General features: G+C 37.1%; 1 protein-coding gene across 11 annotated transcripts in view; it reads right to left on the reverse strand.

The window, feature by feature from the left end:
• The window catches only part of CPT1A (carnitine palmitoyltransferase 1A), a 43,445-nt gene that overhangs the window by 8,277 nt on the left and 9,332 nt on the right, over positions 1-25,836 (reverse strand). For 9 of the 11 annotated variants that reach the window (XM_055813615.1, XM_055813611.1, XM_055813608.1 and 6 more), the window contains 15 exons: positions 21,945-22,023; positions 21,651-21,805; positions 20,449-20,588; positions 19,888-20,059; positions 16,533-16,634; positions 15,672-15,809; positions 14,744-14,821; positions 13,768-13,875; positions 12,739-12,826; positions 8,420-8,615; positions 7,114-7,302; positions 5,997-6,102; positions 4,024-4,140; positions 2,979-3,143; positions 1,581-1,715 (listed from right to left, as the gene is read on the reverse strand). In XM_055813615.1, the coding sequence (XP_055669590.1) occupies positions 1,581-1,715; positions 2,979-3,143; positions 4,024-4,140; positions 5,997-6,102; positions 7,114-7,302; positions 8,420-8,615; positions 12,739-12,826; positions 13,768-13,875; positions 14,744-14,821; positions 15,672-15,809; positions 16,533-16,634; positions 19,888-20,059; positions 20,449-20,588; positions 21,651-21,791 (1,875 nt within the window). In that variant the 5' untranslated portion in view covers positions 21,792-21,805; positions 21,945-22,023. The remainder of the gene's footprint in view (positions 1-1,580; positions 1,716-2,978; positions 3,144-4,023; positions 4,141-5,996; positions 6,103-7,113; positions 7,303-8,419; positions 8,616-12,738; positions 12,827-13,767; positions 13,876-14,743; positions 14,822-15,671; positions 15,810-16,532; positions 16,635-19,887; positions 20,060-20,448; positions 20,589-21,650; positions 21,806-21,944; positions 22,024-25,836) is intronic. The other 2 variants (XM_055813616.1, XM_055813607.1) reach the window with 1 other exon arrangement.

Genomic DNA, 25,836 nt, shown 5'->3' on the forward strand with positions numbered 1-25,836 from the left:
ACACAGGGTAGTTGTATATAGTAAGCTGTGGCACATTATGTATCACATGTCAACACAGCTGGATTTTCACTTGCACTGGTCTGATCACAGCTGCCAGCAGAGCACACTGAGAAATCCAAAGGGATTTTACATACACAGAACTTCCAGAAAGAGGAGGGAGAAAAAAGTATCTCTCTTTCTCTGTGCACCTGTTTTCTTGAAGTAACATTTAATCATAGAATCATGGGGTTCTTTCTTTCTAAAGAACAAACCTCAACTGTTCATGTGCTTAGACCTCTTTGCCCTAAGATGTGATCAACTAAAACTTTTCTGAATGACCCATTATGTAACTTTTAAAGCTTTTCCAAACGAAAAAATAAGCTCCCAAGTAAGCAAGCTGTTTCAGGCTTCTCACTATTTCCTTCCTTACCTATTCTACTTACCAGCAGAAAATGTTTCCCTAATGTGTTTCTTTCTGAAATTTAAGTCTATTACTTCTTGGGACAGAGGACAGATTGTTCCCATCATCTCTGCACCAGCCTTTTTATCCTCTTGAGCACAACCTGACTCCCAACCTCTTCCAGTGTTCTTTCTTCTTTAGACTAGGCAAGAATAATTAAGTTCAAACTCTCCTCACAGATCCTCTTAAGAGGTTTATAACCATCCTTCTTGCTCTTCTTTAAACTCTTTCCAGTCCATCCATACCTCAAATGTGGTATCCAAAACTGCACACATCACCCTAGCTAATGCTGCACTAGAAAAGAAGTGCAGTAACAAAAGACTATTAAAAATTAAAGGGCAAGACTAAAGCGAGTGCTCCAGTTTTCCCAGTGGTATGGCACTGAATGTCAGTGTTCAGTTACTGATTGTTACAGTCCATCTTTTTCATGAGAACTTCTACCTGTGCAGCTGTTACTCAGGCCTGGATGCAAAACCTTTAGTACATTCATATTTAAGAAAAAAATCTGCTTTTCCAGTGAAACCTGTAATTATTTATTTCATCAACTGTATCTGCGAAAACTGTGGCTAGCGGTGAATTAAAGAACAAAGAGCCCTCACGACAACTGTCCTCCACCCTTCCATTTTGACAGCAAACATTTTGACCAGTACTGTCCAAGATTTCCAAGCCAAGAAGTTTTCCCCTAGGCCATGCTTCCTTTGTTTACTAATCAGAACATTACAAGAAAGATTAAAAAGCCCACCGAAGTCAACATAGAAGAGCAACTACTTATTTCCTGAGAATAACACTTGCTTCCCTATCAGGAAGGAAAGCCTAACTAGTATGACCTTATTTGATTTACAAATCTATGCTTGAGTTCTAGAAGTTACAAAAATTTCACAAGCCATCTCAGTTTTCTGAAGCTTAGGAACTGTAAGAAATGGCATATTTAGCTAAGTTACTGCCGTTCTCTTTTGGTATAGCCTTGGATTTCTACCATATTGACAGAAAATGTGGACAATTACCTTATGCTGCACCTCATTCCTAAAAAACAAAGGCATCACTCTAAGCGTTTAAAAAATAATTTGGGAACTTTTACAGATATCTAGTGATAACTCACATGCCTTATGGATTGTATAAGGCAACAACAACATGAACTTACACTTTCGGTTGGGTCTTCCATGGTTCGAACAAAATTACATGATTCAACAGTACACGAACGAACAGTTTCAGTCCTGCCTTCTCTGAACAAGCGTGTCATAGAGGCTTCATATGTTAAAGAAAATTTTCCCATGTCCTTGAAAAGGGAAAAATAAGAATTTAAAGGTTTAGACAGACTTAGTCCCACTTTCTTAATCAACAGTTCAAGGTAAGCACACAGGATATGAATCACTCCACAAATTAAACTCAGCATTAAGTCTTTAGTAGCCCACCATTAGCAGTCTTACCTAAAGAAAAAAGTCAAACAAGATGAGAGGCTGGATTTGACAAATGCTAATAGAACAACCAGGCTCACAAGCACTTCCCTCTGCATTTTATATTCGGTCGCCTTCAGCTTATAAACAGAAGCTGATTCAAAGACTATCAGAAAACTATTTCAGTGGCTTCCTAATTAACACAGCTGTGGTAAGCAATCGAGAAAACTAATATCCTTGAAAGTATTTTTAATTAAAAGTTTAATAGCATGGAGGTGCATGCCAGCGTGGGGATTTTCAAGAGTGTGAGAACTGAAAATAGTCTGCAAAATCCAGAAAGCAGGGCTTCTGTATTTCCTGTAGATGTGCACAATCTACAGATTAAAGGTTGCCAAATGATAGAAGTTTATCTAACACCTTCACAGCTCTACCTGTCTAAAATACACATCAGAACAGATCGTGAAAGTCTGTTCAGTTTTAGATTGAGGATGGGTGTTCAAAATAGAGGAGCTAGGTAAGTAACTAGAGTATTTGCCATGTAGCTAGCCTAAACAAAGGTAAGAAGGACTGTAGGTGCTGAAAACAGCAAGGAAATCTGGATGCTTTGAAAAAACATTTGGAATCACTTTTCTTTAAAAAAAAAAAAAAAAAAAAAAAAGAACGCTATTTCAACCGTGACAGCTAGAAGCCAAAATGAAAAACATGCATGTTGCTACACTGGTGTTTTCTGAAAGCACATTATAGAAAAGGTGAACTAATAGAAGAAAACACAGGTAGGCCTTTCAGTTAATCCTGTTTGGGAGTGTTCATGACCACTGAATTAAGGGTGACCCCAAACTGAAAGTGTAACATCATTTAGAGTGTAACATTGGCTACTAGAAGTTTCATGGCTACTTCTTTCAAGTCCAAAATGCCCAGGGATAGACCAACTAAGCAGAAGAGAAAAAAAAGTTACACGGGTGTCAATACACCAAGCTTTGGACAATTAATTTCTAGCTAGTAATTTCCATTGAATGTCTTTAATAACTTTGCACAAGGAGTCAAAGATCACTCTAAAGTAGTTTACACAGTCACGTTTTAATTACAAACATGCTATACCAAATTCAACGAGATTCTATAAGCCAGAAACAGTCTGTTCTTCTTACCCGATAGTGAGCAAGCTGCAGGGCGAGCTGCACGAAGGCATCAGGGCTGGTTTTTGCTTTCTTTATCAATCCCTTCCCAAAAGCATCAAAGAAAAATGAGTAGAAGTCCACATCATCTGCTAAAGCTATGGCAGTGCTCAGAGACCTCTCAATCACTTCTTGACACTAAAATAAATAAATAAATAAATGCATATATGCCTATACATACATTCGATGGCATTCGAGAACTGTTGAAAAAGTGCAAGTATTTTTAATTGATAAATAAGAAATGTTGTCTTTATGCATGCCAGAAACATCATTATCTAAACAAACTCCCTTTGGAGAAAGAGAAGCTATGTTTGCCAAAAAGTTAAAGTTTTAAGCCAATACACATCTGGAGTCCAAAAATTATATTTAAAAAGACCCACCAGCATTAAGACCATTCAGATCACTTGAACATACCAGAATGATCCACAGAGAAAGAATGGCAATAGCTGTGTGGCTTCCAATCTGTCATACATGTTTAATTAAACATATCACCAACCATCACCTTTTTATTCAAAATTAAAATCTAAATAGGCGGTGGCAGTTTCTCTTGAACTCAGGCAAAACTATCAAATCTTATTAGACATGTATGCAGAATTTTGAACACAAAAAAGACAGCCAGTCTCCAGGAAGTGTTACACAAAGGCACTTGTTGTGACAACAGTAATGAAACCCCAGCAACATAAACTTTATTTGAATACAGTTACTATTTAAATTAGGTGGTCACTTATTTTAATATAGTTGATAATTAAAATAAGTGCCCACTTATTTTCTTGGTTGCCAACCAAGAAAGTTTCTAATAAAAAAATTGGCATTTCCTGGCCAGAATTTTTTAAGAATGATGTTAGAAAACCCTGATATCTTTTTAAGTAAACTGAGTAATGTCCACACATGAAATACACGTCTTACAGGACTCAAAGAAATTTTAAGCTGATTTATAGGGTTATCAATAATTACTTAAATGATTTGACACTGAGGAAGAGGAGCATCTTCCTCAAATCACTAGCTGTTCTGTACTTACTTCTGCTGGGATTTCCCACTGTAGTTTGGTAGGAATAGGAATATTTTGATTGATATCTCCTTTGCAATGCCCATCTTCCGAATAGCCCAGTTCAAGGTACTCAGTTGCCATGACATTCTGCAAAAAATGACACTTCATCAGAATTACAACACATTACATATTGCTGTGGAATTAGGGTTTCATTGTGAAAGCAATATAAGCCATTTTCAGTACACAGTGAAATAAATATACAATCCATTTCTAAATACTGAAAGGGCCTGCCAGCGAAGCCCTCTGTTTTACTTGTGTTCTGAGTGGGAAGAATACCAGATATGCACAAACATCTACTCAATTACACTCAAAATGCACCACGTTTTGTTAGGTGCTACTGAATTAATCAAAACGTTTCAATTAAAAACGCACCTCAAACTTAGTAATAGTAAAAACTACTCAGCCTTAGATTTCACAACCTTTGTTCAATTTAGGTTCTAGAGAATTTCTTCGAGTTTGTTATTTGTCAAAACTTGTTCATCAAGAAACAGTTTATTTCAGAGTAACTGCACATCCCTGCATGAATGTAATCATTTTAAAGATTCGTATCCCACTCAAAATTGCCATTTATTTTATACGTGCACTAGAGCTCTTGGGTGGGGAAGTAGACTGTTTTCAAGATGAACAGAGCATGAACCACAGACAAAAAAAAAGGCTCTGTCTTACAAGATTTCAAACATCCTCCTCAGTGTAAAGAAAAAAAACCCAAAACCAACCCAAAACAAACAAAACACCCAAACAAAAACCAACCCAGAATTATCAACAGATTGGAATCTGCTCAATATGGAAAGAAAAAATTGACAAAAATCTTTTGCGTATTCTACATATATATTTCTGATCTCTTAATTTAATTTTTTCACTTAGTAGTCAGAACATGCCATTTATGAAATAAAGTTTAATCCATTTTATTCTAAAAATAGACAGTCTATAAAGAGCTAACAACAACAGGTCATTTTTTAAGAAATTAAATCCTGCTTAGTTTATTTTAGTCATCTTAATTCTTAGCAGAAAAATGAACCAACTAATAGTAAACACAGAGATATGAACTAAAGCATATAACATTATTCAATAAAAGAAAACAAAGTAACTTTGCCATTGAGCTAGTCCAAGCTGCGCTGTCAAGTCAACCTCAAATCAACTTGGCCTTCTTTCTTCCCTGGTTAGAGAATGCAATGAGTATTTTTTGTTCTTACGCACATGGAAACTTTCGTACAATAAAATAAGGAAGTTACTTGGGGCACCAGTCAGACCTGAGACCCATTTGCACAAATATATAATGAAACCAGAATTAGCTAAAGTTTATGAAATAGTTTTGAGTTATTAAGTTATGCAACTGTTCATGGCTTTACGCTTTAAAAAGAAGAAAAAAATCAAGTAGGATTCCAAGTAATAAATTAAGCTTATGATGAACAGACCTGACAAAAAGTCCATTTATTCCATTCATTTCAAATAAATACAAGAGATAATTGAAACAGCGTTTCAATCTGCATCTCGCCAAACAATAGCTTAAAGGAAAAGGCAAACTCTGTACCATTTCTTTAAATTTTGAAATTAAGTGCGACTCTTATAGCACAAGAAAGCTTAAGTGCTTCAAAGGCATATATACATATATATGCAAAATAAAAGAGTCAACCTATTGATTTAGAATATTATGAACAAGGTAGATGGGAGCTGTATCATTTTTCTCTGAAGTCATCCATGCTCATTAAAAATGCAACAAAGACATTAAATTTAAAGGACAGCAACTTTTAAGTAAGGGTTTGCTGTTTGGTTGGTTGGGTTTGGGTGTTTTTTTTAATTCTACAGTCGCTGTGGGAACAGGCCCATAATCACTCATCAGAAACATGAATGCAAGAGATTGAAAGTAGCTGCTGAACTTCAGGACTGTTGCACGGACCGTATCACATTATCTTCTGCATTAACTTTTTGCACTAAACACCTACCTCCCACAGGTGTCCAACAATAGGAGCATCTGCCCAAGAATGTTCTGCATTCAGACCTATTCTGCCATTTTTGAATACTATCAGAGTGAATGTTTTGTCAAACCACCTACAAAAGAAATTAAGATCTCCTTATGATTTTGTACATTTCAAAAGCATTTTTATTATTGTAACTTCATCTCTCTCAAAAATTCCAGTACTAGTTCTCAGTGTCTTTTTAAAAAAAAAAAAAAAAAAAAAGTATATTTAAATAAAAAGACATAAATTTGAACCTCATGAAATTCAACAAGGCCAAGCATGCAAGGTCCTGCACCTGAGTCAGGGCAATCCCCAGTACCAACAGACCGGGGGACGAACAGATTGAGCAGCCCTTGCTGAGAAGGACTTGGGAGCACTGGTTGATAAAAAACTGGATATGAGCTGGCAACGTGTGCTTGCAGCCCAGAAATCCAATCATATCCTTGGCTGCATGAGCAGCAGTGTGCCTGGCAGGTTGAAGAGAGGTTGTTCTCACCCTCTACTTTGTTCTTATGAGATTCCACCTGGAGTACCGCATCCAGCCCTGAGGTCCCCGGTACAAGATGGATGTGGACCCGTTAGAGTGAGTCCAAGGAAGTACCATGAAAATAGAGGGCTGGAATGCCTCTCCCATGAGGAAAGGCTGAGAGTTAGGGTTGTTCAGTCTGGAGAAGAGTTTGCAGCCTTTCAATACATAAAGAAGGTTTAGAAAACTGAAAAAGGCTTTTTACTACAGCCCATACCGATAGGGCAAGGGGCAATGGTTATAAACAGAGAAAAGGTAGTTTTAGATTCACCACAAGGGAGAAATAATTTTTACGATGAGGGTAGTGAGGCACTGGGACAGGTTTGCCAGAGAAGCTGTGGGTGCCCCATCATTGGGAGCGTGCAAAGTCAGGTTGGAAAGGACTTTCAGCAATCTGATGTAGTTGAAAGATGTCCTGCCTGTGGCAAGGTGGGTGGACTAGATTATCTTTGAAGGTCCCTTCCAACCCAAACCATTCTGTGATTCCATGAAATTCATCAGCTTAAATCACTCATTCATATGTATTAGTGTAACTCTAAAAAAGAAAAGGTGTTTTCCACAGAATCAATACTGTACCTGTCATAACATCTGCCATGTATTAAGGATTTTGCATATGCATCCAGTGACTTGACCGGATCGTCTTTCCTGTACCCTTGCTCAATGTCATCCAATGTCACAAAAAATGCTGCTTTCTCAACAGCATCTAAGGACTGCTTGTTCTTTCCACGGCTAAAATAAGCCTGTCGAGCTTTAGCCCATGGCACTCTGCAAAAAGAATTTGGGTTACAGCCAGATTATGTGATTTTGTCAATGTTTTATCACCCTTAAAGATCACTGAAACATTCCTCCTTTTATCGAATTTGAAGCAACTACTTTCACTGCATTTAAACTACATCTGCAGTGAAAAGTTCTGAAAACACACATACAATGTAACCCTAGGAACCAATTTAACATATCATCACGTGTGAAGCTTAAGCCTCAGAAATCCAACATTTCTGCAGCATGAAATACTTACAGCATAGATCATCTGTGTTTATAACTGAACAAAAGAAAATATCTATTATATGGAAAAAGAATATAGTAATAATAATGAAAACAATCAACAGATCTCTATGTCCATTACTGTAACATCCAAATCTAAGAGTCTGGACAGTTGTCAATAAAAAGTTCCATGGTAAAGGTCTGAAACAGATCTGAAGTTAAAGAAGTCCTAGACATTGTAATTTCTGTATGATTGTGCCACAAGTATTTAGACATTTATGTGGTTTTCCCAATTTAAAAAGTTTGTTTTAAAGAAGAAATTGAGAAAAAGGATGGACTGCTAATAAGAAAGTATATTAAAATCCACAGCTCTTTCTCTCCCTTACCCAGAGACAACTAGACAGATTGAACTAAGTTTGTCACAATTTAATTGAATTAAATGATTTTGCACCTGTAACTGAGTACACACTGCTTTATTTTGTAGGTGCACATCATGAATATGGAGTAACACTTACTGAATTCACTTTCTCAACCTAAATTGTTAAGACATTCTTTAAAATGACAGCAAACCCCAGAGTAGATATAAAACTCAAATTGTTCAATGTTTAAATCTGTAAAGCTTCCAACTCCCACTCTTACGATAAACCACAAATAAAACAAACTTCTCCAGCTAGGTACGGGTAACCTGTATAAAGGGTTGCCACTGCAAAATTACTTTTAACTCTGCCTAGTCAGAAACGACTGAAAAGCTGTTACATGATACTAACATAGAACATCAGTGATCAAGCTGAAAGCAACAGACCACAGACCATTTTAAAATTCCAAAGCCAGTATTCAAATTATGTTACACAAATATTTCTAAACGTTAAAATGAATTAACAAAAAATAATAACCAACATACCTATCTCCTGCAGTAAGAGCTGCTAGTTTCTCTTCACCAGCCTGAGGTTCTGAATCATCATTAAGAATTCTTTGAATCTGCTGTTCAATTTCTCGGGGTTTCAACAGTCTACCATCGTGGTACAGCCACACTTTGAAGTAACGGCCCTTATGATACACAACAATGTGTTTGCTGTCTTTCACATGCTGGAGAACATCTAGAATTGCAATCACTTATATGAAAACAAAGCTGAAGTCTCAAAACACTAAATAATATCAAATGCCTACTGCATGCACTACCAGTTAGCCACAGCTTATCTATTTTAACAAAGCAATAAACAGTGTGGAATAAAACGCTCACCCATGTTATTTCAGCACGGATTTCTGCATGAAACAGTCAAAATATCCAGATTTGATAGTCATTTGCATGTTCAGCACTACCAGTTTCCACACTGGAAGCCAATATTAAGCAACTGAATCTATTTCTGCATCTGAAAAGTGAGCGCTAGTAGTGTAGTCTGACTGAGCAGTCATCAAAAGAACACACTAGATGAATCTGAGGAAGGGTACTTCTAAATCATCCGCATTCAAGTGCGAGACCACTCACGGTACAATCTGCAGGGAGCCTTAAGAAAGACCAAATTTAGTACCATAAGCTTTTGTTCACATTTATCCTGGTAGATGCACAGTGAATACTCCATCTATGGCCAAAAAGTAGTGTTGTGGAAGTCAGCAAAGCAGAAACCTAAGCCACAAATTTTTCCTCACTTCATTACTTAATGGCTCAATTGGGGTAAGTCTGAACTTAAGTCACGAGGGCATCGTATCAAACTGCAGATGAAAGTCTCTACAGCAGCCAGGAAAACCCCTCAACTGATGAAAACTGTTAATTGAATTCCCTCACTACCCCAAAGAACTGATATATTCCTATTAATTTGAAACAGCCCATTACAGAGATGGTAAGAAAGATGTCAAAAATGAGGGCTGAGCCTAAAAGTCACGAGTCTGAAAGATCTGAGGAACATTTTACCAGGGAAGAGTTCTATACTTTGGGTGCTCTCAGCTACCCATAAAGTTTTGGTAGGTATGCTCCACCTACTGATCAGGAACAGCTTTATGCTAATGGTGCCTCTGGGCCATCCACTTTGCAAGTCTGCCAAAGATAGGATGCCTGTGGGGAAAGTGCTAGGATTGGCAGAAGCATCACTCCAACTGTCAAGTTCATTAATACAGTGGGTTGTGAATTAAGAAGAAACCCCAGAGAGGTGGAAAAGGCGCAGCAAAGTAATCAGCTAGTGAGGTAACGTTTTTTCTATAATCCTGACCTGAGTCAGGACACCCCAAGTATTTGTCTCATGTACATGATGCGTGTGTACAAAAGACAACCCCTCTTCAGTGTAAAAAGCAAAAGCGAGATCATTAGTCATCTACATCAACAACTGACGTGACAACAGTCAGTTGCTGAGCCCTGGCAATTACCTTTCAGTCACCTTACTTATGGACCTAAACACAGATTTATGCACCTGGAGTACAGATTTTTTTTTTAATACAAAAAAATCCTTCCTTTTTCTTGCCACTCCAAGAAGCCATTTATGTACAACTGAAGATGCATGTAACATGCTGCATGGATTTCCTATTAAAAAACAAACGGGAATGGAAAGACATAAAGGCTCTTCCCTGCTTAAAAGAAGTGATTCACTTCATAGTGTGTTTTGTTAAAAGACCCAAAGATTAAACAACTGCTCAAGTGAAAGGATACTGTATCTGTTAAGATTTTACTAGCAATTAATATGAAGATATGCCAAAGAATTTTCTTTTTTTTTTTTTTTAAATATGCTGCTCCTGTAGGAATTGTAACATAAATAAAATAATTGAAATCAGGCTGCAAGAAATCAAGCTACTCATGAGAACCTGGGAAAAATATAACTCACTTATCTACATAAGAAATATCAAAAATTTAGAAAAATACAAACAATGAAAAACATAAAAAGTAAAACAGGAAAAGTGAAGTGTTTAGGAGGAAAATAAGGTAGTGTTATGATGCTGACTGTACTTTAATTTGAAAAACTTTAAGTAGGAGAAACTGAGGAGAACTAATAAGATATACAGGATATATTTTAATCAGGTGTTACAGTTAGAATGGGCCACTTCCACAATTCTGCGAAAAACTCATTTTACACTAAGGGAACACCAAATTAAAAGCTAAATGCAAACAGTTCACACCTTTTACTTTATTGAGGACAGGGAAGGGGCAAGGGTTGCACTCTCAGTACTTGAATTATTCTAAATAGCAATAGCTCATACACTACAGTTGTCTATTAATAGAGATTTTAAAACTTGCTAGTTTACTTGAGGTACTGGTTCATGCTCAGGAAGTAATCACATCAGGGATATGTTTTTCTCCATTTTGCAGATAAAGGAAGCTGAGGCATAGCTGGGAAATAATTTCTCAATAATCTACTAAAGGCCAGCAGCGGAAGTGCGAGTAAAATCCTTATCTGACCCAAGCACCTACTGCTTTATCCACTAGCCAATGCCAGTTCCCCCCCTTATTCAACTTCATACAATAAAGCAAGCGTCAAACCTCCAGCAGGGAAGAGCAGGCACTTACTGGCACCTATTTAGAATCTCTTAGGTTTTTATTCTGTAGTTGAGTGGGACTAACATGCTTAAAGGCAGCTTGAAACGTAAGAGTGAGTTACGGATATCAAAGTTAAAAAAAAAAAAAAAAATATCCTGTCTTCAAGTGACAGCCTATACATACATTCCCAATGGAAGTGACTAAGCAATAACCCCTTGCATTCCGAATTCCTAGTGATTGTCCTCTGCACCAATCATGACTGTTAGGATAACTCTGCCAAATCCTGTATTTCATTCTGGTGTTAACAATGCAGTGTGGGATACACATTTGAACTCAGTTCTAAAAGGTTCTTCAGCATATAACCAGATCAAAGATGCTTAGATACAGCTTAAGCTTTTGTAGATAACACAACAACAGATGCCTCCACTTACATTTGCTGGGAAATTATTACTTCTCAAAGAATGAGAAAATGGATAGCAACATTTTCTTACACCTGTTGACTACAAATGTTAGTATTTCTAGATGCGCTCTGCCTCCTTTTAAAGTGGGGGGGGGGAACAAGCTAAGAAGCCACTTAATTTTAAAGATCATAAAAACCAGCTTGAGCCTGGAAAAATTTAGGCTACGCTAATGGAGATCTTTGGAGGCTACCTTGGGGAGAAACACATGATGAACATAGGGATACATTACTTTAAGAAAATCAATACCATACAGAGAAAAATCAGCTTCAAGATCTTGGATAACGTATTGACCATCAAAAAAATATGATATTTTTATGTTGAGATACAACAACAATTCAGTCAGTTGCAAGTCTCTGATAAAGTGAAATGCTTTTATGTCTGTAGACAGTGTTAATGAATGCATGCAATGAGAGCGTATGTACACCTACAGTGAGAAAGCATATATGAACTATCACTTATAGACACAATTTTTTTTGCCTGAGCTAATGTGATTGCTTATGATCATGTAAACATATCCTTAGTCTCCAACAACAAGCAGAAGCTGCAAGAACACTCAGGTGAAAATGACCCTGCTATATGCCACCAGGTATACCCCTCCATTCAACATTAAGATGTGGAAACATAGCTCAGGATAACCAGACCATTGCTGGGAGTTAGGGCAGGGCAGAAACTAACCAAACCCAGTTACAGAGAAAGTTTTGGACACAGTCCTTATGACAGGTGATTTCACTTAGCTGCTGTCTTACAGTGCATACAAAAGGTCAAGGTAACAGTAGCTATGAAAACCTTGAGAGAACTAAGACAGTACCTGCCTCTGAACCAGGTGAACAACTAGTGTTAAATGTATGTTCATACTGAGAAGAACACATTGGGATGTTAGGACTCATAAGCTGAAAAAGGGAAAGCCAAGCCAGCAAAAGATTTTAAAATGGTTGAGATAAGAGAACACAAGATCTACAAAGATAAAATCAAGGATATCAAAGGATCCTGAAAGAGTAGAATGGAAAAAGGTAAAGGTTATTTGTACATTAAAAGCACAGGGCAGACAACAGGTTCTTGAAAGTAGTTCTTAAATTTAAGGAAGGCAGAAAAAACACTGCAGAAGTCTAAAAATCACCCTAAAAGGGAAAACATCTATGCATTCTATAGCAATTAATTACTTCCCGAGTACTAGAACACAGTATTGGAGTGTCATTGTGTCTGTCAAATCCTTACCTGGAAAAACAGGATTTTAGCAGAAAATACCCCAAAACCTGAATCCCATCAAAACGTTTATTCTCCTTGGCTGGCCCTGCTTACCTGATTCCACTCCTGGGATACGCGAGGTATTAAACATCCGTTCCCACTGAGCTGAGCAGAGTGGAACAGTAGATCCCATCAGAAGAATCTGTGTCACAAATGTTCATTAAAATTTAGTTTTGCATATACAATTAGCAAATTAAAAAAGAAAGAAAAAAAAGATGATCTGGTTAAAGACAGGCTGTAGAACAGTAATATTTATAATACCTCAGCTCAGGTTCCACCCCTGCCCTGCCCTGTTCATTGTCTTTCCTTGAACTACATGTGGAAGATTCCACTGACATTTCAGTAACTGTATTTTTTTCCTCTCCTACCAAAAGCCCACCCTTCAGAAGGGATCACTGAAGCTAGCTAGCATCTGAAATCCATAGAGCTCTCAATGCCCAGTCTAGATACAAAACTTAAACATGCAGTATGCACTACCCCTTAATTTCTTCTTCTAAAGCTATTTCTGGCTGTGTAGGAACAAAAGTTCACATTCCTCAGATTTGTAACTACATACAACTAACCACATCCCTGCCATGACTTTTGACAAAACTGCTTAATTATTTCAATATTTGTTTGCTACAACAGTCAGTCACTGGACAGAACAAACTCTGAATGGTATTCACATTGCCTATCTTCGCTACCTAGAAATTAGTGCAACACGAAACTTTACCATCTATACAGAGGCTGCCACTGTCCCACCTACCCCTGTACTCACTCTACACGATGCCACAGATTTTTCAGACTTCAGTGGCTCAAAGGTACCATTACATGCTTCGCATATACCAACAGCATCTGCTATACAGAATACTTAAACATATGCAAGTACAAGCCTCTATTTGTCTTTTGGCCAAACACACACGTTCATTTCAAATACTGCAATTAGTTGGCATGAGATAACCAAGATGTTTGGGACCACATATTTAGTTACATCTTACATGTAGTTCTGACAATAACACATTCCTCTGCTCTCCCCTTCTGAAAACTTATCAGCTTCTTACAGACTGGAAAAAGATCAAAAGCCATTTAAACTGATATACATACTGGCTTGATTTCTTGCCTGTCCAGTTTTTTCCGATAGAGAAGGATGGCATGGATAACATTACCAGCTCTAGCTGCTTGCAGGGTTGTGGGAGATAAATAAAGGAAGTCCTATAAAGTACGTAAGAATCATAAGTTAATGATTACCAGACTACATTTTAAAAGAATACTGACAGTAACTTCTCATCCATATTCTTCAAGTTTATTCTGGTCAGGATAGAAAATGCATTAAAACATACAAAGTGCACTAGTGCAGTGAGTTGGTGTCTTGAAACTTAATTTCTTTAGCAGTAACAACCTCCTTAAAAAGCATCAGTCTTAAAACATACATGATAGCTGTTAATCAGCCCAGTAGAAAAGACAATGCTACTTAAAACTTGAATCCAAGACTACTGCATTTCCTCTTTTTGCATTTAATTTTAGGGTCTTTTACAATTTCATTTCCCATACCAACATTTGCGAATAGGAGCACACACCTTGTTGAATTTTGTTACCCAAGAAGTTTTACATAGAGCTTCTGAAAGATTGTTTGTTGCAGTAAAAACAAAACCGTAAGTCATTACTGCATGAGTGTCCTCAGTGGCAGATGTGCTAAGTTTATTATTAAGATAGCACTGTACTTGAAGACATTGGCTACAGGTTATACTAGAAGAAAAACAAAGGTCACAGTGGCAATGGATTTCTGAACAGAAGGATATAATGAACTTTTACATAGAGCTTTTGAAAGATAGTTTTGTGTTTATTGCAACAAGCAAAGTCATTACTGCATGAGTGTGCCTCAGTGGCAGATGTGCTAACTTTATTATTAGGGTAGCACCATACTTGAAGATACTGGCCGCAGGTTATACTAGAAGAAAGAAAAACAAAGGTCACATACTCTGTAGCAATGGATTTCTAAAAAGAAAGGTATCATGAAGATACCTGGCAAAAAATGTACAGTGCTTTTTTGACACACAAGGAGTTTATAGTATTTACTTACCATTGCAAAATAGTTACTATTAACCATAATTGGTCCACGTCCTCTAAGGTAGATATATTCTTCCCACCAATCACTAACCTGTAGCAGGAAGGAAAACAAATGCAGTAAGATCTCATGATTTCCACAGTTTGTTTTCTGTGTTAATGACTCCACAACATTCCATACAGAAGCAGGAAGGAAACGGCTAGCTTGCCCCCCTAATTAAAAACAACCAAAAAAACCCACCTAACTTGTGTTAGTCTTTAGGGAAAACAGGAAAAGAAAAAAAAAAATGATGAGACAAATTAAATTCAGCTATAGCTCTGATAATCTTCTGAAGAAGTCATCATCATCAGATGATAATACTTAAAATACCAGATCTCCTGCATGTTTTGCAGCCTTTGCCAGGAAAGCTTAGGCTACCGGGTACACCTATATGTTAGATAATATATCAGGGAAGAATTATATTACAGTTCTCACTATGACGTTGGAGTTTTGTTTTTACCAAAAAGAAAACCCAACAACAAGAAACTAACACCACCACCCAAAATTCTTGTTACAATTCTTTATTCCTCTTCTATATGCTTTAGCTGTTCTATATAAAAACGTTGTCTTACATTACCCTTTACAACTACCTGGGTAGCCAGGCCCATTGTTGAGTAATCAAGCTTAACAAGCAATCACAACAGCAAAAGCCAAATCACCTGCTCCAGAATAAGAAAACAAAACAAGGATTCATTCTTTCAAGTTCCATTCACCACACTGTTCATTTACCAAATCACACAAATTATTTCTGTGCAAATCAGGTGACCTCCCATGCACTTTACAAAAATATTAGTCAGTTGCCTTTTTACATTTAAGGAAGAATAAAAGTTAAGCCAAAACCCGCATAAGGGAACATATTAAGTTATGACATTTGAATGATTGAGCCTCCTATTTATCTACTCACATAGTTTGTGGCCCACCAGGATTTTAGCTTCAAATACCACTGAAGCCTTGGTCCCAAATTAAATGCAAAATCTTTGGCAAGACCCTCCATTCTTCTGAACTCTTCATCATCCATAAGTGGCCGAACTGATTCCAGATACTAGAATATAGGAAAAAAATCAGCATCAGTGTAGTAACTAATATGTAGCTTCTTGACATTCCCACACAAGGCATTTGAAGAGTAGACAAAGATTATCCAGACACAATTCATAACTATGCTGTTAAAATAAAGAGTATACACTATTCTAAACACCCATCTTCAAACTACAAAAATGAGATCTTTTTTTCAAGACATTTGTCAGCAAAACACAAGTGGAAGAGGTTACTTTTCTAAGGATACATCTTCCACTCAAAAGGAACTTTTTTCCACACACTGCTCCTTCAGTATCAGGCAGGCAGATTTTTCTCATCTCTAAAAAACAAATCTTCGGTTTCTGCGACTACTGTCCTACTTCACACTTTGCAATAACGTTTTGTGTCATAAAACACACATTTATATATTCAAGCTGTGGAAGATAACAAAACCAGCATGTTTCAAAAGCCCTGGAAATTATACTTTGCCATACAGTCCTACATAAACAGACATAACGTCATCCAATCCAAATTACGATGGCTTCAAATTACCACTAACTTTTCAAACTGTCACCAGTTTCACTGGTTTGTCACAGCCTTTACTTTAATTTCTACGTAGAAGTTTTAACCCATTAAACCATATTAATGCCACCACGCAACACTACTTACAAGACATAGCAAACACACCCACAATGGCATCCAAATAGGGATTCAATGTTACTGAAGGAAACTAATTAATGAATGTACACACCCTATTGACTGTGTCATTAACAGCTGGAACTGGCAATCGTGGTAAAGATGTCTGGAAACTGTACAACATGGGTTTACGTCCTGAGAAGAGTTTTACAAGTGCCTGAGCAAAAACAAAATACACACCACAAATTACTACATTCAACAAAAGAAAAACGACAGAGTAATGAAGTGTAACGTAACTCAGTTCTTTTCACTGGTAAATTATACTGCACTAACTTTAGCAATGTATTGTTTATCACCATTTCACAAATAAAAAAGGCACTGACATAAACTAACTTCCTAAAGGTTAAACAACATGTCAGTGGAAGGGAAAGACCGTCATAGCCGTTCTTGACTTCCCAGACAAGCTTCTAGTTACTAGGCAATGTTGTTTATTAATGGCACACCTTGATCTCAACAGAAAATACAGACAGTTACTCAGCACTTTTTTTCTTCATACATTTCCCTCCGCAAAGATTAAAAAAATAAGTCTACCAGTTGATCTTTTACTATATAGTAGATATTACTGTATCTACTATATCTCTATAGTGTTTCAGAACAGGAATCATTATCAAGCCCGTCACTCAGCTAAGGATCCCAGATAATTATAGCCACCTTTAAAAATAGTAACTATGCTTTGGAATCATGGTTCAATATTTTCCAAAGTTACAGCTCCACATCAATACTGTTACTGATGTTACAGAGAGTCTTTTCAAGCATGAGTCTGCATGATTTGAACATACCAAATTGTGCAAGCATGCCAGTGTTATACGCAGTGCTTGTGTTACAAGAAAACAGCCATGAAACAAAAAAGCTAGGTATGACAGTTCCCACCTTAGCTTCAGATATTACAGCATCTCCTGTTTTCTATGGGAGACTGAAAACAGAAGCAGCATTTCTGTCTACAACTGTTTCTCAGCTGCAACATGCACTAGGCTGGAAGTCTAGACCATGCAACTTCCAGGCTACACATGAAAGGATTTTGACATTATCACTCTATTTCAGCATGAAAGTAAGGTCAAATATTACACCGACAATCCAGTGGAACCTTTATTATCAAAGTCCACTCCAGGTCCAATATACTATACCATAGATTGCATGCAGGCCAATAGATTAAAGACAGAAGATAACAGAGGATGTAATTTCAACAATAAATTCCTAGAACTTCTCCTGTCTCTGCCCCCCGGCAACCGATAAAATGCCTTGTTAAAATGTAGTTTCCTCTTCCCCCTACCCCCACCCCACAATTGCCTTGGTCAGTACAGCTTAGAGGAGGTTGTTTTAGGCAGGAAAAATCTGCTAAGAATTGCAGAGTATTACCAGCAACAAAGACCACCCTGCAAATCGATCTCTATCAGAGTTGTCAGAGGTACGTGGATGCACCACAGTGATCAGCCCAATGAAATTCAGGTGTGCTTCATGACAAGAGAAATTTGAAGCCAGGCAAGTAAAAAAAAAAAAACAACGAAACAAAACAAAACAAAAACCTCAGCTTTTTATAAGAAAATCTAATTCCATACTTGGAGGCAATTTTATTCCAGAACTCTTAAGCCAGGAAAGGCTGAACTTATCTTCAGAGTACCTGCTCAACCGACAGAGACAGCAAACATCTCACAGTATTTATCTCTTAGGTAAACTTGTAGTAGAGAATTTATAACAGTTTAAGACCATTCAAGTGATCTGATGGACACGCATACTTAATTACATCTCTGATTTCATATGCAGATGCAGCAAGTGATCTCATTCTAGCATGCGTTGCATCTGTTCACAGATTATTATTTTTAACTTACTTTTTAAAACTGCAACTAATACTTGGATTTTTCCCCTAATCCTGTTACAGAAAATTTAACTTTAGAAGATGAAGTATGTTCATTACAAGTGCCACCAGGCTCTCAACCAGCCTGAAAATCACTTTGTACTGTGATTGAAATCAGAGCTCAGGTTTTTGATCTATGTGACTATTTAAACAGAAGACAGTATATTCATGACAGCATTTTTCATGCAACAGCATAAAAAACATCCAAGGAAAACCCCTTCAGAAAATTACACATATTAAAAGGATAATAAAAATATAGATAGCTAAGTAAAGTTGACACTGTTTTACTAAGGAAACCGCTCTTCTCTTTTCTTGGGACTGGCTAAAGAACGAACAAGTTATTGAAATAGAGCTTCACATTAAGTATGGATGAGTCTCTGTTGGGCATACACCTCTATAGTGTTTCGTATTTTAAAACATATATCATACACAAAATATAATGCACAACAAAATACATATGCAACATAGAATAGACAAATATTTATAAATACAATACACAACAAAGCATGGTAAGTAGCATTACAGTTCATACTGTTTGAGGTTGATAAGGCAATATTAACAGCTTTTAATTATCTATCTGGTAGGACATGCTGAAAACCCAGACAGCTACAGCTTCAAGCAATTGACAGAAAGCCTTACCATTCAGAGCCTGTACTGTACAAATTCGAGTCATGAGGCTCCTGATACCGCTTCCAGGAGAAACTATCAATCAGAAATTTGATTTGTAACAGATGAATATTAAATTCTATTTTAGTGTACCATTCTGGAAACCTGTTCTTGAACATACTTCATAATAAATCATGAAATGTTGTTAGTCTAACACAAATTAGTTAATTTTTTGAGGCTGCAGAGACTAATTTTACCCTATAGGGAACTGAAGTGACAACTTCTACAATATGGGCAAAAGTGACTCAAAACAACAGAGTCCAAGTAACAAAAACCCACTTCATCTCTTGGAGCACCTGTCCTCACTTTATACCTATCACATCCTTTAAGGATCCTTTTCCATAGCACGAAAATAATCAACAGGAGCCAGATCACTCTCATCCTTACATGAAAACTGCATGACAAGCTACCTTATTTACACTGTTTGTCCAACTCATTTTGGAGGCATATCACTAAATCAATGGAAAGGACGTTCAATATCATTTCTTCAAGCATAAGATTAATTTTAGAGTAGAGCACCCAACATTTCAACAAAGATTTTGGGTAGCACTTTCTGGGGAGGACAGCAGTTCTTTGGTACTGCAGTCCAAGTTCTTTAAGCTGTACTTGCATACAGAGAAAAAGTAGGTATTTGAGTCACACAGTCCCAAGGCATTAGCAAATTTAGAAGTTATTCTTGAAGCGTTTACTCTTACTTCTACAAGGCCATCCTGTATAGTTTAATTATAGCATCAGAAGGATGACAGTTATTAGTAGAAATATCTACCTAAGAGCTTCCTGTCCCATGACACAGAAAACACAAGCAAGGAAAAACCTACAAAGTTTTCTTTCAGGGCTTTGAATATAGATCAGCTAGAAGTTAAGATGAAACAGGAAGACAATATATCCTTACCATCCAAAACTTGGTGCCTGCAGAAAGTTTGCCATGTTCAGCAAACATCCAACCGTGATAGGAAAGCAACATTTTTAGAGAGTAGCGCATCGTGACAATAAGGGCAACCCAAAGCCCTGTGCCAAAAAGTACTCCGCTCACAATGTTCTGTGTTTGGTTTGACATATAGCCGCTGTTTAAAACAAAAGCCAGCATATGCCAGTTAATGTCAGTTTAAGTTCTAAAGAGAACGTAATATTGCAAACTTAAGTCTAAAAGTAATTACACAAGCTTCATTCCAGTTTAGCCCTTTTTCATAAACTCTTTTCCAAACACCCTCTCATGCAGCAACGTCAAAGGCCACAGAAGTTGCCCAATGTGCTTCCCAAATACTCAGAAAACAATGTAGTAATACTTGTCTAACAACCTACCCTACCTCTTTCATACATCTGCTTAATTGAGGTTACTCTGTCACAACCATACTGTTCAAAACCTGATACACTTTAACAGGATTAGCTTTAAAAGTAGCTACAAATAAAACTGATTTCCTTTAGAGGAACAGTAACTTTTCAGTCTACTTACGTTGTATCAAGTGTTCGGTTGATTTTAGCTATTATTCCTAAAGAAGGATCAATTTTGGCATACATTGTTGACATCACACCCACAACTACAATAAGCCAGCTAGATGGGCTAGCAGGATAAACGCCAGTGATAATTCCATTCTGGAAAGAAAAGCCTTCACATAATTTTTTCATACCAAAGTGGTTGACTTCATATTACCATGGAAAGAAACACAAATCAACACATTTAAGTCAAGATTATCCAACATTTTCTTATGTATGCTTAACTCAGGAGTACGGGATGGATTTAGTTAAGTTTGACAGCTACAGAAAATCATCACAATGATATCAAGAATTAAAGGCACTTAAAGTTTTTTTGTAGACAACGTTGAGCCTGCTGCCAGTATTACTAAAAATACTGAAATCAGCAGACAGCTTTGGAACAAACGACCCTTCAATAATACCCACCCACACTGAGTTCGGCCTCTCTAAATGAATACATGGCAAAAATATTTTATTGAACAAGACACTGAAAACTGGAATCAAGGGGGGTTTATATCATGTAACTAGTCCTTCTCATAGTTTTATAAAATATTATTGACTACTGTTAAAAATGAGGTTTTGACAGAGGTATTGAAGATAGCTTGTACCTTAGCTAGTTTGCTACTAATAAAATAGATATTTACCATTTCTGATCCCATGAACAAAACAAATTCACAACAATCTGCATCAAATACTTCATCAGAAACATTACAACTTAGCATAACTTGTACAAGACATGTTCAGGTAACTTTTTGAAAACAGCAAACATTCTACTTAATTTGAAAATTTAATTTTGGCAAAGAATATATAAAAACCAAGAGTGTAGTCTTTTACCACTAAGTGATATGACATTAAAAATCACCACTAGTTATATTTCTGACTAGTGCTAAAAGATTACATAATCATACGATGCGTTATGAAGACAATGAAGGAAATTAAACCAACTGTTAATTCCAATGTCTGTTTCATCTTGCTTCCATGGAATAAATCAAAAAGATGTATCCTTTCAGTCTTTACAGCATCACCCAGTGCTACCTTCCTCAGCATCCCTTGTCTCAACTAAAACCCACAGAAGTCTTTCACAATAAGGAACTTTGCCACAATGGGGAAAAAAAGTTTTCCCTGGACAAAACTTGAATAAATCTATAAAATATTACATTGGACTTGACTGATTTAAAATACCTTGAATCTGATGAACTTTTTCTTCCATGAATGGACACCAGATAAGTAAATTTGTTTGAGTGCCTCATGGCTCATTCGCAGGTCAATCCCATCTGGAGTTACTGTAAATTGAAAAGCTACTGCTTGATGAGCTTCTGCCATTTTCAGAGAGAATTCTGTCAAAAAGCAAAGTTAAAAAATTATTTCCTTTTTGTTCAAAGGAACTAGGAGATAGTCCATTTCTAGCAAGGTATTTTCTACATAGTAATTTTGGGAAATATTTCAAAGTATGCCAAATTTACGTATGATACTTGCCTCTTCCTTACAGGCTACGCTTGCACTTCAGTCTGAGCGTCTGGTATGTTAATTAAGGTATCTCCTCTAACCACAACAGCTGAAAATGGAAGCAAAACACTCTCATGTAACTTAGGCCCTTTGGCAGTACTGTAGCAAGCTGAGTATCATACATACATGCAATATATAAAAATTCAAAGCAGAGCAGAAAATTAAATCTGTTAACATTTAGAAAAGCATACTGCAGGTATATCACTCTGTAATGATAAAGGAGGTCCAGAAAGTGTTTTGTTCATCATTTTGAATCAAAAGGTATTTAAAGTCTTCACCTCTGCTAGCAAAGCTGCTTCTGACCATATCTCCCTCTGAATTTTTTTTTTCGTATCTTAATTTCAAGATGATTAGCCACAGCAATAAGGCACTACAGCCCGTGTGGCTCCAAGTTCCGACTGGCAAACAATTGCAAAAATCAAAACTAAGCAGAGCTGAGGAAACCAAACCTTCACATAAACAAACATGAAATTAAGAGCAAGTTTAATTGAACTGCAGCTCAGTTTAACTACTCAAATAAGTATCAACAACAGTTCCAATATAAACAAAATACCATCATAATGGGCAGGTATAACAGGCTCAAATAAAAACATTGTGGCATTTAAAACAGAAATATCACTGTGATTCTATTTACATATTAATGTCTTGACTCCTGTCTGAGGATACAGGCAATTCAAATTGAACTGTATGCTCTTATTTACCAGCTCATCTTCATAGCTTCTTTCTTTCTGTAATCAGCATTTCTATATAAATATCTCGGAAGTTACTCCTACTTATCATTACCTCAGACTAATGTTGTTAGAGCACCTACAATCAGAACATACATTTTTGCAGATAGGCTGCAGAATGTGTAACATTGAAATGGTCCGAACTACATATTCCCGAGGAGACCACCATGGTTCCAAAGTCTTTTGTCCACATTCATTTATTAGTTTACTAAAACTTCTGCGCATAATCCTAAAAACAACCCTCAGAAGTGTGGCAAAAAAGTAGAGGAATCCACAATCCCATCTGTAGGTCAGGTTTCAAGGGCAAGCTTTAATTTCATGTTTTTACTAGGACAACAGGCAATGATATCAATACCAAGCGCTTTAAGGTGGCACTGGCATTTGTTTAAGCAAAATCAAAAGAAAGTACAACTACTTCATGCCTTTGGAATCGTAAAAGCTGAAAATGTACACATCTTTTGCAAACCTGAAGCTTAGACTTCGTAATTAAATTCTGGTAGACATTTATCCTCTGTTTGAACAGCATGTGAGGGCTAACCAGTGCAGTTTAGCTGGGTACTTCAAAAGCAGTTTATTACAACTGTAGTGCTGCTCCTCTAGTCTGTAAATATTTTACTATGTCAAAGTCATCTGGAGCACAAAGAAGGGGCACAAAGGCGTATGAGTAGACAACTAGGGAATATAAGCCCTGGGAAGGTTGCAGTAATGGCAGGCTTAGGAAATAAATACACCCTATAGGGAAAGGAGCATTAGGCAGAGATGAACAAGGCTTAAGAAATAAATACAGACTATAGGAAGAGAAGGAGCATTAGGCAGAGGTGAATAGAACTGCTGTTGTGCAGTATCTAGTAGGGTTGCTGACCAATAGGTAGTGACTGTTTGCAATATTTAAAGCGCCTACCTCTAGACCAGCCTGCAATGATCAACCTCTGCAATACAGCTACTGCTACAGTGGCTGATGGTAATTCACAGATCTTCCAAATCCATCAGCCACTACTCAGGTTTTAAAGGCTGAGTCCTGGGTAACTCAGCCTTCTGGGTTACTGGAAGAGTAGCTAAAGCTCACAGTGTTATACTGATAGTGTGCAATTTGACCTATGTACCTACAGTGTCTGATTAGGACAACAAAGAAATCAGATCAGCTTTGATCACTGGTTTCAAAACCTTTAACACAAGCCCCATATGCCCTAGGAACAACTGCAATTTGTAGTACTTAATGACTCAGTGACTAACAACTGTTTATTCACCGGGGCCTTGCTGTAGACAAGTATCAGGAAGTCAAAGTCAGCTGTCCATTCATTCATTCAAATCGTGCATCACCAAGCCATAAAACAGGCAGCAGTAATACATGCTGTACCCTGGACTCAACAGCATTTGCAAAAGGGGAAACCACTCAAAGTTAAGAATCCATCAAACGTTTAGCAGTACTATTAAGACCAGGATTGGGAAAAAAAAACAAAAACAAAACAACAAAAAACACAAACAAAACAACTATAGCCTCATATAAAGAATCAGGCACCTACATTTGTCTCATAAAGGGCCAAGAGGTTTTCGAGTTCATTCATGGAATTTTGTATTCTGGAATGCTAGTGTCTGAACTACCAGGTCAACTAATTTCTATTTCTCTTCAACTCCCCCGTGATTTCTCAGCCTGGGAATTTGTAACTATTCTCTCTTCTCTGTTTCTGAAGTAAAATTATTTCAGAAACCCTTCCCTCTTTAGGCACAAGCATTTTTACTGTCCAAGGCATAAAAAGATTATAAATAGCATTAATCAAAACAGTCAACCTGATATTTTAATGAATTAATAACTTGGCACGATCACGAAATTAAATAAGCTTCACTAAGGAAAATATTCCTTATTCTCAAATGAAGAAATATTAATCCAGCAAGAATGAATTCTGAATCAAGCAAACAAGCCCTGAAACCAAAGAGAAGTCTAGTTCTAGGACCGTATTACTTAATCCTAAGATGTAAAACAAATTATTTGTTTCCTTTCATATCCTTTTCCTTTACTTAAGAAAACTGTAAGCCTTTAAGGCTGTTTGGAGTGATGATGGCTGAACACCAAAGACTTCCTGAAGTCCCTTTCTTTGAACACTTATTTTCCTCCTTAAAGGCCAATTTAATCATAAGCTGCTGTACACTTCCCCTCCTTTGCATTCCTCTGCTGTCACGTGCTCGCTAGCAAAGTAGGTAAAAGGGCACAGGCCAGCGGAGCATGCGTAAAACTCATAAACTTGACTGCCAATGTTAGTAAGGCAGCACCTCCATCAATCAGCTAACACACACTGAAGCAATAACTTCTTCTAACTTCAGGCATTTCGGTCAGCAAAACATTTCTGTAAAGCATATACTAATTAATCTTTCCCAACAGAGAGCCTTAAACAACAGCTTTTTACTTTCTTAGCAGTTTGGCCAAGTCTTACTTAAAGGGATGGGGGGGAAGAGCAGAATAATTTCTAAAAGTAATCTGAAATGACTATTTTCATTCCTTTCAGTGTTCTCCCAAAATACTGATGTCTTAAAAAACATACTTTGTTTTGTGGTTTTGTTTTTTTTCTTTTAAAGGCAAAAAGCTGCCTGCTCATTGCTCTTTTCAGGTTTTACTTCAATTCAAACATGCTAGAACAGCTGCAGATGTTTCTCCTCTTTCCTCTTTCTCCCCTTCCCTTCTCATACCTCTGCTTGAGCCAACCAAAACGTACCACAATGTTTTTCCATTGTTATAAACAAGCACTGCTAGGTTGGATGTCACTTCTAAGTCAATAAAACACACAGCACACTAGGAGGCCTAAGCCCCAGTAGACATGAAGGTCTGAAAAACCATGCTGCTATGCCTACTATTCATAAAGTGTCCTCAGATTGTCCTTCCTGCAGTTTCAGAATATTTACACTACAAAGACCAAGGTTTAACTCCAACTGCTCGCAGACCTTATGATTTCAGGTTGCAAACACCGAACAGTCAACTCTGTATTAGGGCTTACATGTTCCTACAGCCACAGAAGGAGATGAGGGCCTCAGCTCTGTAAATCTAAAGCTAAAAGAGATCCCATGTGCAGGATTCTTCTATTTAGTCAGGCATGCAAGAAGTCAGTTGTGGTTGGTAAAGTCTCTCTGAAGCACATAATGCA

This window comes from Falco peregrinus, chromosome 9 (assembly GCF_023634155.1).
Source record: "Falco peregrinus isolate bFalPer1 chromosome 9, bFalPer1.pri, whole genome shotgun sequence".
Taxonomy (NCBI): Eukaryota; Metazoa; Chordata; class Aves; order Falconiformes; family Falconidae; genus Falco; species Falco peregrinus.